General features: G+C 41.7%; 1 protein-coding gene across 10 annotated transcripts in view; it reads right to left on the bottom strand.

Moving 5' to 3' along the window:
• sobpa (sine oculis binding protein homolog (Drosophila) a) overlaps nucleotides 1-14,907 on the bottom strand; it is a 420,356-nt gene that overhangs the window by 94,494 nt on the left and 310,955 nt on the right. For 5 of the 10 annotated variants that reach the window (XM_068027132.1, XM_068027101.1, XM_068027091.1 and 2 more), the window contains exons 6-7: nucleotides 12,594-12,668; nucleotides 12,207-12,227 (exon numbers count right to left, since the gene is read on the bottom strand). The exons of 1 other annotated variant lie outside the window; for it this stretch is intronic. In XM_068027132.1, the coding sequence (XP_067883233.1) occupies nucleotides 12,207-12,227; nucleotides 12,594-12,668 (96 nt within the window). The remainder of the gene's footprint in view (nucleotides 1-12,206; nucleotides 12,228-12,593; nucleotides 12,669-14,907) is intronic. 4 more of the 10 variants (XM_068027118.1, XM_068027124.1, XM_068027147.1 and 1 more) reach the window with 1 other exon arrangement.

Raw genomic sequence — 14,907 nt, 5'->3', positions numbered from 1 at the left:
ATTTGGGATGTGACAATGTGTTCAAGGACAAAGGAGTGGGGCATCAAAGAGCCCTACAATTTAAGGGGATCAGGGAAAATACTCTCCAGTGGCACAAAGGATGATGGCTGTGGTTGGAAGCCATTTGTCTCAGCCCTGGGACATCAGGGCAAGAGTTCTTAAACTAAGCTATCTTCAGTTACTTCATCAATGACCTTCCCTCTTTCATATGGTCAGTAGTGGAGATATTCACTGATGTTTGCATAGTATTCAGCTGCATTCAAAATTTCCCAGAAAATGAAGCATGCATGCCCACAAGTAGCAAGACTTAGACAACATCTAGGCTTGGTCTGATATGTGTGTAATATTCATGTCACACAAGTGCCAGCTATTGAGCATCTCTAAGAAGAGAGAGCCTAATCCCCAGCCCCCTTGATATTCAATAGCATTACCATCACTGAATCACACACCAACATCCTGAGGGACACCACTGACCAGAAACTCAACTGAACCAGCAATGTAAATGTTGTGGCTACAAATGCTGCAGTAGGTGATGAGAGAACCAACAAGAGGGAAAAACCTACTTAACCTTGCACTCACCAACCTACCCATCACAGATGCATCTGTCCATGGCAGTATTGGTAGAAATGACCACCACAGAGTCCTTGCGGAGACAATGTCTGGTCTTCATACTGAGGATACCCTCCATCATGTTATGTGGCACTGCCACCATGCTAAGTGGGATAAATTCAGAACAGATCTAGCAGCTCAAAACTGGCATCCATGAGGCGCTGTGGGGCATATGCAGCAGCAGAATTGTATTCAACCACAATCTGCAATCTCATGGACCAGCAAATTCCTCACTCTATCATTATCATCAAGCCAGGGATCAACCCTGGTTCAATAAGGAGTGCAGGAGAGCATACCAGGTGCAACACCAGGCATACATAAAAATGTGGTGCTAACCTGGTGAATCTACAACACAGGATGACATGCATGCTAAACAGGGAAGTAGCATGCGATAGAGCAAAGTGATCCCACAGCCAACAGATCAGATCAAAGTTCTGCAGTCCTGCCACATCCGCTCGTGAATGGTGGTAGACAATTTTTAAAAAAATTTTCATGGGATGTGGTTGTCGCTGGCAAGGCCAGCATTTGAGTCCCATCCCTAATTGCCTTTGACAACTGATCTTAATTTATCTTAACAACTGAGTGACTTGCGAGGCCATTTCAGACACAGGGCAGTTAAGAGACAACCACATTTCTGTGGGTCTGGAGCAATATGTAGGCCTGACCAGGTAAGGACAGCAGATTTCCTTCTCTAAAGCACATTGATGAACCAGATGGGTTTTTACAACAATCAATGATAGCTTCATGGCGCCACTACTGAGAACAGCTTTCAATTCCAGATTTTTATTAATTAATTGAATTTAAATTCCACCAGCTGCCGTGGTGGGATTTGAACCCGTGTACCCAGCACATTAGTCTGGGCCTCTGAATTACTAGTTCAGTGACATCATCCCCATGCCACTGTCTACCCTCCAGATGCAGCAAGACCAACTGGAGAAGGAGGCTCCACAAACATCCCCATCCTCAATAATGAGGAAGCCCAGCATGTCAGTGCAAAAGACAAGGCTGAAGCATCTGCAAACATCTTCAGCCAGAAGTGTTGAGTGGATGATCCACCTCTGCCTCCTCCTGAGGTCCCCACCATCATAGATACCAGTCTTCAGACAATTCAATTTACTCCGTGTGTTAGCGAGAAACGGCTGAAGGCACTGGATACTGCAAAGGCTACGGGCCCTGACAACAACCCAGCTGTAGTACTGAAGACCTGTACTCCAGAACTGACCTCGTCCCTAGCCAAGCTGTTCCAGTACAGCTACAACACAAGCATCTACCCAACAATGTGGAAAATTGCTCAGATATGTCCTGTCCACAAAAAGCAGGACAAATTCAATCTGGCCAATTACCGCCCCATCAGTCTACTCTCAATCATCAGCAAAGCGATGGATGGTGTTGTTGACAGTGCTATCAAGCAGCACATACTCACCAATAACCTGCTCACCGATGCTCAACTTGGGTTCTGCCAGGGGCACTCAGTTCCAGACCTTATTCCAACTTTGGTCCAAACATTGACAAAAGCTCTGAATTCCTAATTCCAGAGGTGAGGTGAGAGTGACTGCCCTTGACATCAAGGCAACATTGGGCCAAATATGGCATCAAAAAGCCCATCAAAAAGCAAAACTGGAGTCAATGGGAATCGAGGAAAACTCTCCACTGGTTGGAGTCACACCTAGTACAAAGGAAGATGGTTGTGGTTGTTGAGGACAATCATCTCAGTCCTAAGACATCACTGGAGTTCCTCAGGGTAGTGTCCTAGGCCCAACTATCTTCAGTTGCTTCATCAACGATCTTCCCTCCATCATAACATCAGGAGTAGGAATGTTACTGATGATTGCACAGTACTCAGCACCATTCACGACTCCTCAGATATTGAAACAGTCTGCGCTCGCATGCAGCAAAACCTGCATAACATTCAGGCTTGGGCTGGTAAATGGCAAATAACATTCGTGGCCACACAAGTGCCAGACAATGACCATCTACAGCAAGAGGGAATCCAACCATATCCCCTTGATGTTCAACGGCATTACCATTGCTGAATCTCCCACTATCAACATAGTGTGGGTTAACATTGACCAGAAACTGAACTGGACCAGGCATATAAATACTGTGGCTACAACAACAAGTCAGAGGCTGTGAATTCTGCAGTGAGTAACTCACTTCCTGACACCCAAAGCCTGTCCACCGTTTACAAGGCACAAGCCAGGAATGTGATGGAATACTCTCCTGATGGAATACTCTCCACTTGTTTGGATAAGTGCAACTCCAGCAGCACTCAAAAAGTTCAACACCATCCAGGACAACGCAGCCCACTTGTTTGGCACCCCATCCACAACCTTAAACATTCACTCCCTCCACTACCGGCGCAGAGTGTACAGCAGCTTCCAAACCCGTGACCTCCATCACCTCGAAGGACAAGGGCAACAGATACATGGGAACATCACCAGCTGCAAGTTCCACCCCAAGCCACACTATATCACTGTTCCTTCACTGTCATTGGATCATAATCCTGCAACTCCCTTTCGAACAGCACTGTGGATTTACATATACTATATGGACTGCAGCAGGTCAACATGGTGGCTCACCACCTTCTCGAGGGCAATTAGGGATAGGGAACAAATGCCGGCCTTGCTCGCAATGCTCACATCCCATGAACAAATTAATTAAAAAAGGGTCAGAGGCTGGATATTCTGCAGTGAGTGACTCACCTTCTGACTCCTCAAAGCCTTTCCACCATCTACAAGACATAAGTTATGGAATATTCTCCAGTTGCAACCATACTCAAGAAGCTCGACACCATCCAGGAGAAAGCAACCCACTTAATTAACCTCCATCCACCACTGGTATACTGTGACTGCAGTAAGTCATCAAAACTTCTTCAACAGCACCTCCTTAATCCACTATCTCCACTATCTAGAAGATCAAGGGTTGCAGGTGCATAGGAACACCATCACCTCCAAGGTCCCGTCCAAGTCACACACCATCCCAACTTTGACAGAAATTGCTGTTCCTTCATTGCTGTTGGGCCAAAATCTTGGAACTCCCTACCTAACAATAATGCAACAATATGGGAGTACCATCACCTCACAGAATGCAGTGGTTGGGCAATAAATTTTCCATCCCACACAACAAAAAATTTATTGACGCACTGAAGAAAGTGCAAAAGAGATTGAGAAGGATGTTACCAGAATTGAGCAGATACAACTATCAGAAAAGATTGAGCAGGCTGGAGCTCTTTTCTCTGGAACAGGGAAGACCTGGTTGAAGTAGATAGCATTGATACATTTAAGGGGAGGCTTGATGCATACAAGAGGGAGAAGGGACTGGAGGACATAGAAGCAGGGTGGGAAGAGGTCATTAGAGTGGCAGCGGTACGGATGGGTGAAGCTCAAGTGGAGTATAAACATCTGTATAGACCAGTTGGATTGAATGGTCTATTTGTGTGCTGTAGATTCTATATAATTCTATGAAAGAATATTAATTAATGCTATTGACATTCAGTATTTTAAAGCTGTAATATCCATCAACCATTATCTACCTGCCAATTTCAGGTTGACTTCAGGTATTTAGAATAAATATAGAGGGCTGAACCTTTCTGCACCTGCAGTGATGTGAAAGCAAAATATTCAGTCAGCAGATTACTGCTGAAATGCTTATAGTAATTCACCATTACATACTTTTATATGTGGACTTAAGAGAATTGCACAGAATTAATGCACAGCTTTTAGATGATAGAAAACAGACTTACTGAGAAGTGAAAACACAATGGGTTAATAATCATGTGGATTCAGAAAAGCATATGTTGAAAGTAATTTACTTTTGCTCTAGTGCTTAGTATTTAGAATTCTCATCTACCAGTCACAGGATCAATAGACCGTTGACATTTACCTGTGCTCATTACAGTTACTTTCTGTTGTCGCTCACAAGTGCAGCTGCAACAGACACTGAAAATGTGCAGCTTTTGCAAATTCAAGTCACAAGAATTTCTCTGTAGACCAAGTACACAATGAAAACAAGGAACAGGAAAAAAAAACATTTAGCACTTAAAGTGTCCTCTGGCTGTTTTCACATTTATAATAGGAACTGCCAATGTAAACTCATCATGTTGTAATTACACCCTCCCACCAGTGGAGGCATTGCATTCCCTAATGAATGAAGAAACAGGAAGCAGGGTAAAAGGACAGCAGGTGAGGCATTGGGAAGAGACCCTTAAGAAGGAGAAGCTGGTCATTGGCAGAGTAAATGGAACAACAAAGCATTGTGAGAATATACCTAAGTGGGTGGTGAAAGAAGAGGTTATGTTGGGGTTGGGGTTGGGGGTGGGGGAATGGCAGGTGTTGCTGAATGGTTCGTGGCCTTCAAAAACTTGGCAATTTAAAATGATTAGAGGAAAAACATCAAAATGAACTTACCTACTCCTTACCTCAAAGAAAAGAACAATATGGTGACAGAGTTGGGAGAAAGACTTCAGGAATTTGCTCCACAAAGCCACCCAGTGACCAGAGCTAGTAATTACATTTTGATAGTTGACATAGCAAAAATAAATAGGAAATATTTCTATTCCAATTTACAATGGGAAAAACTAACACAAATTTGTCAACAGGATAGAAAGTGGAGCCCTATTTAAGATTTTAAATTATGCTAGTCAATTTCTTATGGTCCATGGTAGGTCAAAGAACTGCTGCAGTCCATGTAGTGTAGGTACACCCACAGTGCTGTTAGGAAGGGAGTTCCAAAATTTTGACCCAGCGACAGTGGAGGAATGGCGATATAGTTCCAAGTCAGGATGGCGTGTGACTTGGAGGGGATCTTGCAAGTGGTGGTGTTCCCATGCATCTGCAGCCATTGTCCTTCGAGGTGGTAGTGGCTGTGGGTTTGGAAAGTTCTGTTGATGGAGCCTTGGTGAGTTGCAGCAGTGAGTACGCACTGCTGCCACTGTGCATCGGTGGTGGATGGGGTGCCAATCAAGCGGGCTGCTTTGTCCTGGATGGTGTCTATCTTCCTAACTGTTGTCAAAGCTGCACCCATCCGGGCAAGTGGAGAGTATTCCATCACACTCCTGACTTGTGCCTTGTAGATGGTGGACAAGCTTTGGGGAGTCAGGAGGTGAGTTACTTGTCACGGAATTTGCAGCATCTGACCTGCTCTTGTAGCTAAAGTACTTATATGGCTGGTTCAGTTCTGTTTCTGTTCAAAGTTGATAGTGGAAGATTCAGAGATGGTAATGCCATTGAATGTCAAGGGGAGATGGTTGGATTCTCTCTTGTTGGAGATGGCCATTGCCTGGCACTTGTGTGGCGTGAATGCAACTTGTTAATTCCCTTCTTATTACCCCCTCACTCCCACTACTATTCCTCCGCATTACAACGGTGACTTCACTTCAAAAGTACTTAACCGACTGTAAATTGCTTTTAAACATCCTGAGATCATGAAAGGTGCTATATAAATGCAAGATTTTTTATTTCTTTCACCTCTTCTACCTTGAACTACCTGTTCAACCCTTTAATTCCCTTCTTCCTCATGCTTTTATGTCACTCCCTTAGCCCTCCGACCTTATACCCTACCGGTTATGACTAGGTGAGAAAGAGGTCCAGGGTTCCCTTTCAGCCTTCACCTGGTCTTACTGTAACAGGGTTTTATTTGTAAACACACTGTGTTTTTAGCTCCCCCTTGGTCAATCCTTGTTTCCCGCTTTCCAATTACAAGGCAAAGAAAGCAGCACAACCAGGTTTTCTTAGGTTTAAAGAAGAAAAGTTGAAACTGATTAAGCTTGAACTCGAATTCAATTGACACCTACGGATACACGACGCACCCACACTAGCATGCATATGCGATACACACATGCAAATAGAGACAGAAAAGAGCAGAAGAAAAAATAAAGTGGAAAGGTTTGAGGCAATATCTAAGAATTTTTGTTACGGGTCTTCGAGTTAACTGAAGAGTCCTTGTTTGCAGGTGGATCTTGCTTTTCATTGGGGCCCAGTATTCTTTTAAACCTTGTTCACTGTCGGAGACTTTTCTGTCTTGGGGTTCATGTGTCTTCAGTTGGTTTCAGTTCCATGAGAAAGAGATGGGAGCAGACAGGAGGTCTTCTTCAGTCCAGGAGCATTCTACTTTCTGCCAGTTCAAACACTGCCTCTACAATTTAAAACTCCCTAAGCTGGCCAGCAAGGTGGTCAAGTGAGCAACTGGTTTGACCAGTTCTGTTCTGTGTATTGTATAGGAACAAGGAATAGCTCCTTTGTTCCAACACTGTCTGCTAATATGCAAAAATCTCTTTCCAGCCAGGGGCCTGGCAATTCCTTGTAACAGGCCTTCTCTTCTTCCCAGCAACAATTTGAAATTAATGTCCATGTGGCAAAATTAATGTGCCTCATTCTGGCCAGGTGGGGACCTGCATGACACTACTCTTACTTATTCCCTCCTAGAGAGAATGAGAGGTTGGAGGCACTCCTCAACCTTTTTGCTTCCTCTCCTGCCCAATCTACCAAATGTTTTTTGCGATCTTTCCTTAAAGGAGGCTTTGTTCAACTTTCAAAATTTGATGATTTCTGTTCCAAAAAAAATCCAATTAGAATGCTGAAAGAAACTGCCTGCCTTTCTCTCTCTTTCCTTTTGTTTTATTAGTATTACAAGTGGTACAAGTGATTATTGTCGACCATTTGTTATTAAAACTGTCAGCAATCAGGTGGGACAGTTGGCTTCAACCTTCAACTAACTTCCTTTTTGAAGATTGAACTTTATTTTTCCTCTAACCATAGAAGTAAAAGAAAATAGTACATCAGTACAACTGACCGAATAGTACTTAATGCATCTAAATACAGCTCAAATTGTCACAGCTCTCGGCAAAAATATCAAGTCCAACCCCTAGCTTTTTGTAAAGTAAAACCTTTAATGAAGGCAGAGTAACCACAAAAAGCAATTCAATAGATAAGCTTAATCATATTAGTGTGAGATATGCATTTTTTCCATTTGCATTAACCTTTATTTTGGGAATTTGCAATTTCAGTTACTAAAAATAGTAGGCAAGTAGAAAGAAAATCAGAAATAAAAACAAGAAATGCTGGAATCACTCAGCAGGTCTGGCAGCATCTGCGGAAAGAGAAGCAGAGTTAAGGTTTCGGGTCAGTGACCCTTCATCGGAACAGAAGGGTCACTGACCTGAAACGTTAACTCTGCTTCTCTTTCCACAGATGCTGCCAGACCTGCTGAGTGATTCCAGCATTTCTAGTTTTTATTTCAGATTTCCAGCATCCGCAGTATTTTGCTTTTATAGAAAGAAAATCAGAATGCATTTTGAGTGATTTGTGGGAACCAGTGTCCAGATTGCTGGTCAGTGCCAAGTTTACATAGGCAAAACCCACTACAGATGTTGACATAGGAATTTGAAATGAGAAAAAATAGACACAGAACATGTGACAAAACATGACAGGATGTACACACAGGTGTAAGATTTTTAATACGAGAGAGGAAAAAATAGAGAGAGTTAGATATATAGAGAGATAGATAGAAGGAGAGAGAAATGGAGATATATATAGATTGGGAGATAGATATAGAAATAGATAGATAGATGCATGCTGTAGTTATCCAGAAGTTATTGTTTCCTTACAATATCATAAGCATTTAGGTTCAACTAAAAGAACTTATGAGGTGCACTGCAAGAGGTACCATAGTATCAGTTATTTATGGGAAAGATGCCAAACAAGCTATGTTTACCTGGAACACCTTTCAGAGATACCAGCTGCATAAAAGGCTACAAAGTAAAGCATATGCAGGATATAAATGCCATTAAGCAAGGCTGAAATCAACAGATCCAGAACAAATGCTCGAAAGAAAGAAAGGAAAAAATCTTTCTTCACAGAGGAAATTGTTTGTGTCATATTTACTAGCTTCATTCCAGAATACCATTTAATGTCCTGTACACCCTGGGGATGGATACCATTCACAGATCTACCTGAAAGTGATATATCAACAACCTCCAGAAATAAACTACTGAGGATACAGTTGCAGCACCTTCAATTTAGGGAAGTCAACAGAAAGGAGAAGAGTGAGGACAGGCAAAAGAGAATTCTTGCCATGAGCAGTCATTGCAGCCCTTAAGGTCATTATGTATCTTGTTGAACATTACAATGTGTGATTCAAAAGTGCAGCAGTGAGACCATACCTTCACCATGCAGTTCCCAGCATTAACAGCACGTAGCCTGCTAGATTTTAACAAGACTGTTTCTGATTTGTGTTGGTTAATTAAGGCATTAATCAGTTGTCAGGTAGAAGACTAATGGACACTTATCACTGCTGGTTGTAATCTTATGATGAGCAATATTCTGACACCCGGTTCTGCTCCAGTAGTTTGCTGCAGAGTCATCCTATAGCAGTGGAAAACATCTCCTCAAACTACATATTGCATAGAACGAGAGATGGACCTAACTTGTTCTTAAAGCTTGTTGCAACAGGCTTCAGTTGTTTATATTTACAATAAAGTAACATTTCTGGAGGGTCAGTGCCACGTCTTTCAAACAGCTTACTGAGCCATAACATATCTTCCACACAAGTCTCTTCCAAATTCAGTGTTCACTCTATAGTCAACTGTGACATTTAGAAAAGATGGGAAATTGTACTTATATTAAGTTTGAACCAACATACTGGTCACTGATGGATAGTCATGAATAATTATGACATACAAGCACCAGCCAGTGGATTAGTCATGTATTATAGTTACAATTTTTCCATGTGAATTATCAATGGCTACAATCAATGGTGTCTGTACAAGCACCACATTGACATTTACCACTTCCAACTGCTATGTACCGTGTACTATAAACTATTATGGAAACACAAGCCAAGCCAGAGGGCCACTTCCAACTTCAAAGGACACTCTCAAGAAACAAAACGGCCAGAATGTGTCAGGCATTTCACCAACTATTCTGGGATGATCTGTACAAAATTAGACATTGACATTAACCTGTCTCAACTTACTTTTTTTTTTAGAGATACAGCACTGAAACAGGCCCTCCGGCCACTGAGTCTGTGCTGACCAACAACCACCCATTTATACTAATCCTACATTAACCCCCTATTCTCTACCATATCCCCACCATTCTCCTACCACCTACCTACACTAGGGGCAATTTACAATGGCCAATTTACCTACGAACTAGGAGCAGGAATAGGCCACTCGGCCCCTCGAGCCTGCTGCGCCATTCAATAAGATCATGACTGAACTGATTACTCCACATTCCCCCTACCCCCGATAACCTTTCAGCCCCCTGCTTGGCAAGAATCTATCTACCTCTGCCTTCAAAATATTCAAAGACGATGCTTCCACAGCCTTTTGAGGAAGAGAGTTCCAAAGACTTAGATCCTCTGAGAGAAAAAATTTCTCTTCATCTCTGTCTTAAATGGGTGACCCGTTATATTTAAACAGTGACCCCTAGTTCTAGATTCTCCCACAAGAGAAAACCTTTCCACATCCACCCTGTCAAGACCCCTCAGGATCTTATATGTTTCAATCAAGTCACCTTTTATTATTCTAAACTCCAGCAGATACAAGCCTAGCCTGTCCAAACTTTCCTCATAAGACAGCCTGCCCATTCCAGGTATTAGTCTAGTAAACCTTCTCTGAACTGCTTCCAACGCATTTACATCCTTCCTTAAATAAGGAGACCAATACTGTACACAGTACTCCAGATGTGGTCTCACCAATGCCCTGTATAACTGAGGGGCGGCACAGTGGCGCAGTGGTTAGCACTGCAGCCTCACAGCTCCAGCAACCTGGGTTCAATTCTGGGTACTGCCTGTGTGGAGTTTGCAAGTTCTCCCTGTGTCTGCGTGGGTTTTCTCCGGGTGCTCCGGTTTCCTCCCACAGCCAAAAGACTTGCAGGTTGGTAGGTAAATTGGCCATTATAAATTGCCCCTAGTATAGGTAGCTGGTAGGGAAATATAGGGACAGGTGGGGATGTGGTAGGAATATGGGATTAGTGTAGGATTAGTATAAATGGGTGGTTCATGGTCGGCACAGACTCGGTGGGCCGAAGGGCCTGTTTCAGTGCTGTATCTCTAAAATATCTAAACTATAACCTCCCCACTTTTGTATTCAATTCCCCTCGCAATAAACAATAACCTTCTGTTAGCTTTCCTAATTACTTGCCGTACCTGCATACTAACCTTTTGTGATTCATGCACTAGGACACCCAGATCCCTCTGCATCTCAGATCTCTGCAATCTCTCACCATTTAGATAATATGCTTCTTTTTATTCTTCCTGCCAAAATGGACAATTTCACATTTTCCCACATCATACTCCATTTGCCATGTCTTTGCCCACTCACATAACCTATCTATATCCCTTTGTAGCCTCCTGATGTCCTCTTCACAACTTATTTTCCTACCTATCTTTGTGTCATCAGCAAATTTAGCAACCATACTTGCGATCCCTTCATCCAAGTCATTTATATAAATTGTAAAAAGTTGAGGACCTAGCACAGATCACTGTGGCGTACCACTCTTTACAACTTGCCAACCAGAAAATGACCCATTTTTGCATACTGTCTGTTTCCTGTGAGCTAGCCAATCTTAAATCCATACCAAAATGTTACCCCTACACCATGAGCTTTTATTTCCGCAATCACCTTTGATATGGCACCTTATCAAATGCCTTCTGGAAATCTAAGTACAGTACCCATTCCCCTTTATCCACAGCACTTGTTACTTCAAAGAACTCCAATAAATTGGTTAAACATGATTTCCCTTTCACAAAAAATGTTGACTCTGCCTGATTATCTTGAATTATTCTAAGTGCCCTGCTATAATGTCTTTAATAATAGCTTCTAACATTTTCCCTATGACAGATGTTAAGCTAACTAGCCTGTAGTTTCCTGCTTTCTGTCTCCCTCTCTTTTTGAATATCGGTGTTACATTGGCTATTTTCCAATCTAATGGAACCTTCCCCAAATTTAGGAAATTTTGGAAAATTAAAACCAATTTGGAGGCAAGTAATGTCAAGTGCTAGGATAAGATAATTATTAGTCAGTAACTCAGCCTCTACCAATTTAAAACACCGGTTTCTCTCCCGATACCCTGCATCCACCCCCAATCCCGAAACTGACTTGCTTCCAAACTTTTGCCGTTTAACAATCACAATTATCAAGATTTCCACCACAAATATGTATCTATTTAAAAAAAAAATGTAGATTTCTAAAAAAAAATCCAAGAAAATGGAAGAAAAGCTGAGTGATAGGACTGCAATTTACTGTACTAACTCCAAATAACAAACCATAAAAGCAGAAATCGACAGTTTGCAGATGCCATTCGAAGCCTGAGATTAAATTACACCTTCATTACTCATGCTCCCTCATCCTTAGTATTATATAGCACATATTTTTATATACTGCATTATATATATCTGAAAGGCATGTTAATGACAATTGAAGTGGAGCTGATATTACACTGACTGAAAGAGGGGAAGAGGCTATTGTGATGTCAGTGCTGCAGATGATTGACATGTGAGTACAATCAGGGAATTACTGTGCAGTTCTAAAGCAGAATTAAAAGGAAATTAAAAGATTAAATTATATGCTATTATAATAATAAAAAAAGTATTCTTACTGTTGTGTCTTTTATTCTATCCTAAAAAAAAATAGAAAAGAAAAAGGTTTTAATGACAAATGCAATGAACTTTACCCTTTACAGTTTTCAAAATAGCATTAAACTACAAATTGCTGGACTGTATTTAAATAAATAAAAACTTATTGTTGAGTTAGAATTTGTGCAGAAATCAATGTGCTATGTTGTAATGCATTATACAAAGTCCTATCTGCATTGTGTAACCGTGTCCTCTGTCACCATGAGTTAGTGCTCACACCAGGGCGAGCTCACTCTACACTGTTATTTAAAACAGTCTTAAATTTTTATTTCTGGTTACAGATTGTGAAACAGTGCACATTTTTTAAAAAGATAAATGCAGTGCCTAGCATGGTACTGAGCCATACAAACCAGAATGCTTCCAGGTTCAACCTCTTTTCCGTGCTGAGTCAGTCGGGCGATGGCGGGGGATCCTCGATTCTTGGGCTAAGGAGGGGAAATAACAATCAGGGTTTCTGTTCCTGATCATCATCCACAGAGAGAATACGCAGGCTAGAGGCATCAGGTGAGGACAGGGCTGGGATGGGTTGTGATGCTGCCCCTCCTCTCCACCCTCTCTCCCTCCAATAGGATAGCTTATTGATAGCTATCGGGGTTCCAAAATGAAGAGGCCACTTGCTTGAGGGTAACATCCTAGCAAGTGTTGCTAAACACAGGAAATAAGAGTACAAAAAAGGGACAAGGTATTGGGAACAGTAAAATTAATTTTAAAATCTCAGCAGTAGTGTAGAACTTGGAATGCATGGGAACTAGTGAGGGGCTGATGTGAAGGCTTCTTGGCTGAGTCTATATACAGCTTGCACTGTGATGGGTTTTCTTATTGAGAGGCCCTTTCTAATTGTGGTCTTAAACAATGACACAATATTTGTTTGTAATTCACTCTACTAAAATGTTAAAAAAATATTTTTAAAAAGGAAGAACACAGAGATTTCTACTGGTTATAAGCCAACTGTGGCATATTTACAAGCTGCTATATTACAAAATGTTACCTTTAAAATCTGATCTGGAGTGGAAACAACAAACTAGTTAGAATCTATAGTACTGAATTCCCCTCACCGCCACACAAAAAAACTTACAAAAATACATAATTTATTTGACTATTTATCTCACTCAGTCAAGTTATATCCCTACTGAAGCCATGAGAGATGTTCAGTACTGTCAACACACTAATACTTTTCCTATGATTTGACTGTGATCCTAGATAATTAGCTATGTATATAATGCTGGCTGTGATCAAATACAGTTCTACATGTAGGATGGTTTCTGTCAACCACAATGGACACCAAACCTGACTTCGGATGATTGCAGATGGTAACAGACTGAAATTGAATATCTTGAGGTGGTTGATATGAATTTAAAAAAAAATTAAAGATAGGTTGTTTAGAGAGAATGGTTCCCTTAAAGAGAGAGTGAAAATTTAGTGTGTCAATTTGAACATTTCTATTAAGAGAAGCTTAATGACAGTAAATGAAAAGCGAAACTTGAGTGATCATTACAATTGCTGGTATTGTCCCACCTGGAACCTCTTCATTATTTGACATATAAAACACTCGAGGGAAAAAAAACTTCTGTAACATAAAGCAATCTGTAAGGGAAAAGTCTTCCGCCCACCTGCATTCTCTCTCTCCCCACGCCCCCCCACCCCCACACAATCAGAAATACTTGCATTAGGCCCAGAGAACCTCTTCCTAGCTGAGAGCTGGTACAACTTCTATTCAGGATCTAGTAATACCCCAAGAGTCAGAAAGACAAAGTTGGCCAATGGAGAAAGGAGCAATTACTTTTAAACTCTCCGTCATGATCCCGCTTAGGATTTGAAGGAAACATTTGCAGCTTTATTCCTTGGTGCATCTCAAGCCTCGAGGTTTCCTAATAGTGCAAGTATGGGGGGCTCTGTAGCACCCATAGAGGAAATCCCGCCCTTCCCAGTTATCGCCCTGTCATTTGCAATGTAATCTTCGTCAAGGGCCGTGGGAACTCCATACTATCGCACCGTCCCATCGATGTGGGATTCCGAGATTTTCAAGCCCACTGTATATGGAGTTGGTGTGCTAGTATCCCACAGCATAAGCAGCTGTTTGTAATTTTAACGTTATCAATTTATTTTATGTCTTTATTGAATTATTTGTCAATCTCCTATGGCTTTGCTGTTTTCAACAAGGCTCATTGCCCTGTCTCTCAAACAACTCACTGAGCCATGACATACCTTTCAGAATCTCTTCCAGATTCAGTATGGATCAGACCCGATCAGACACCAGCAATGGTAGCGGAGAGAGAGTGTGTGTGTGGGGCGGGGGGACAGCGCAGACCTGATCCGAGACATAGGCAGCGACAGGATTAGAGGGTGAGTGTGCGGGTGAACAGTGGGGACCTGATCAGAGACACCAGGGGCAGCAGAGGATAAGAGAGATAGAGAACAACATTGACCTGATAGGTGTTTTTCTAAATAAGCAAGGAGTGACAAAAGCGAACAGGTAGGTGATTGGTTGGTGACTATTAGAATTTAAACAAAAACAGGGCAGTGGTTTAAACTAGAGCAAGAAACTATAAAAGGACTGTATTAAATTTATATCTTAACTAGTTTAACTAATAAAATTTCAATCGGGGTAAGTATAGCAATAAGTGTATTCATGAGAGTATTAGCACAGAGCAGGTCCAGAGGCAT

The sequence above is a fragment of the Heterodontus francisci genome, chromosome 3, assembly GCF_036365525.1.
Source record: "Heterodontus francisci isolate sHetFra1 chromosome 3, sHetFra1.hap1, whole genome shotgun sequence".
NCBI lineage: Eukaryota > Metazoa > Chordata > Chondrichthyes > Heterodontiformes > Heterodontidae > Heterodontus > Heterodontus francisci.
Note: the sequence above shows the minus strand (reverse complement) of the source record. Positions and strands in the feature narration are given on the sequence as shown.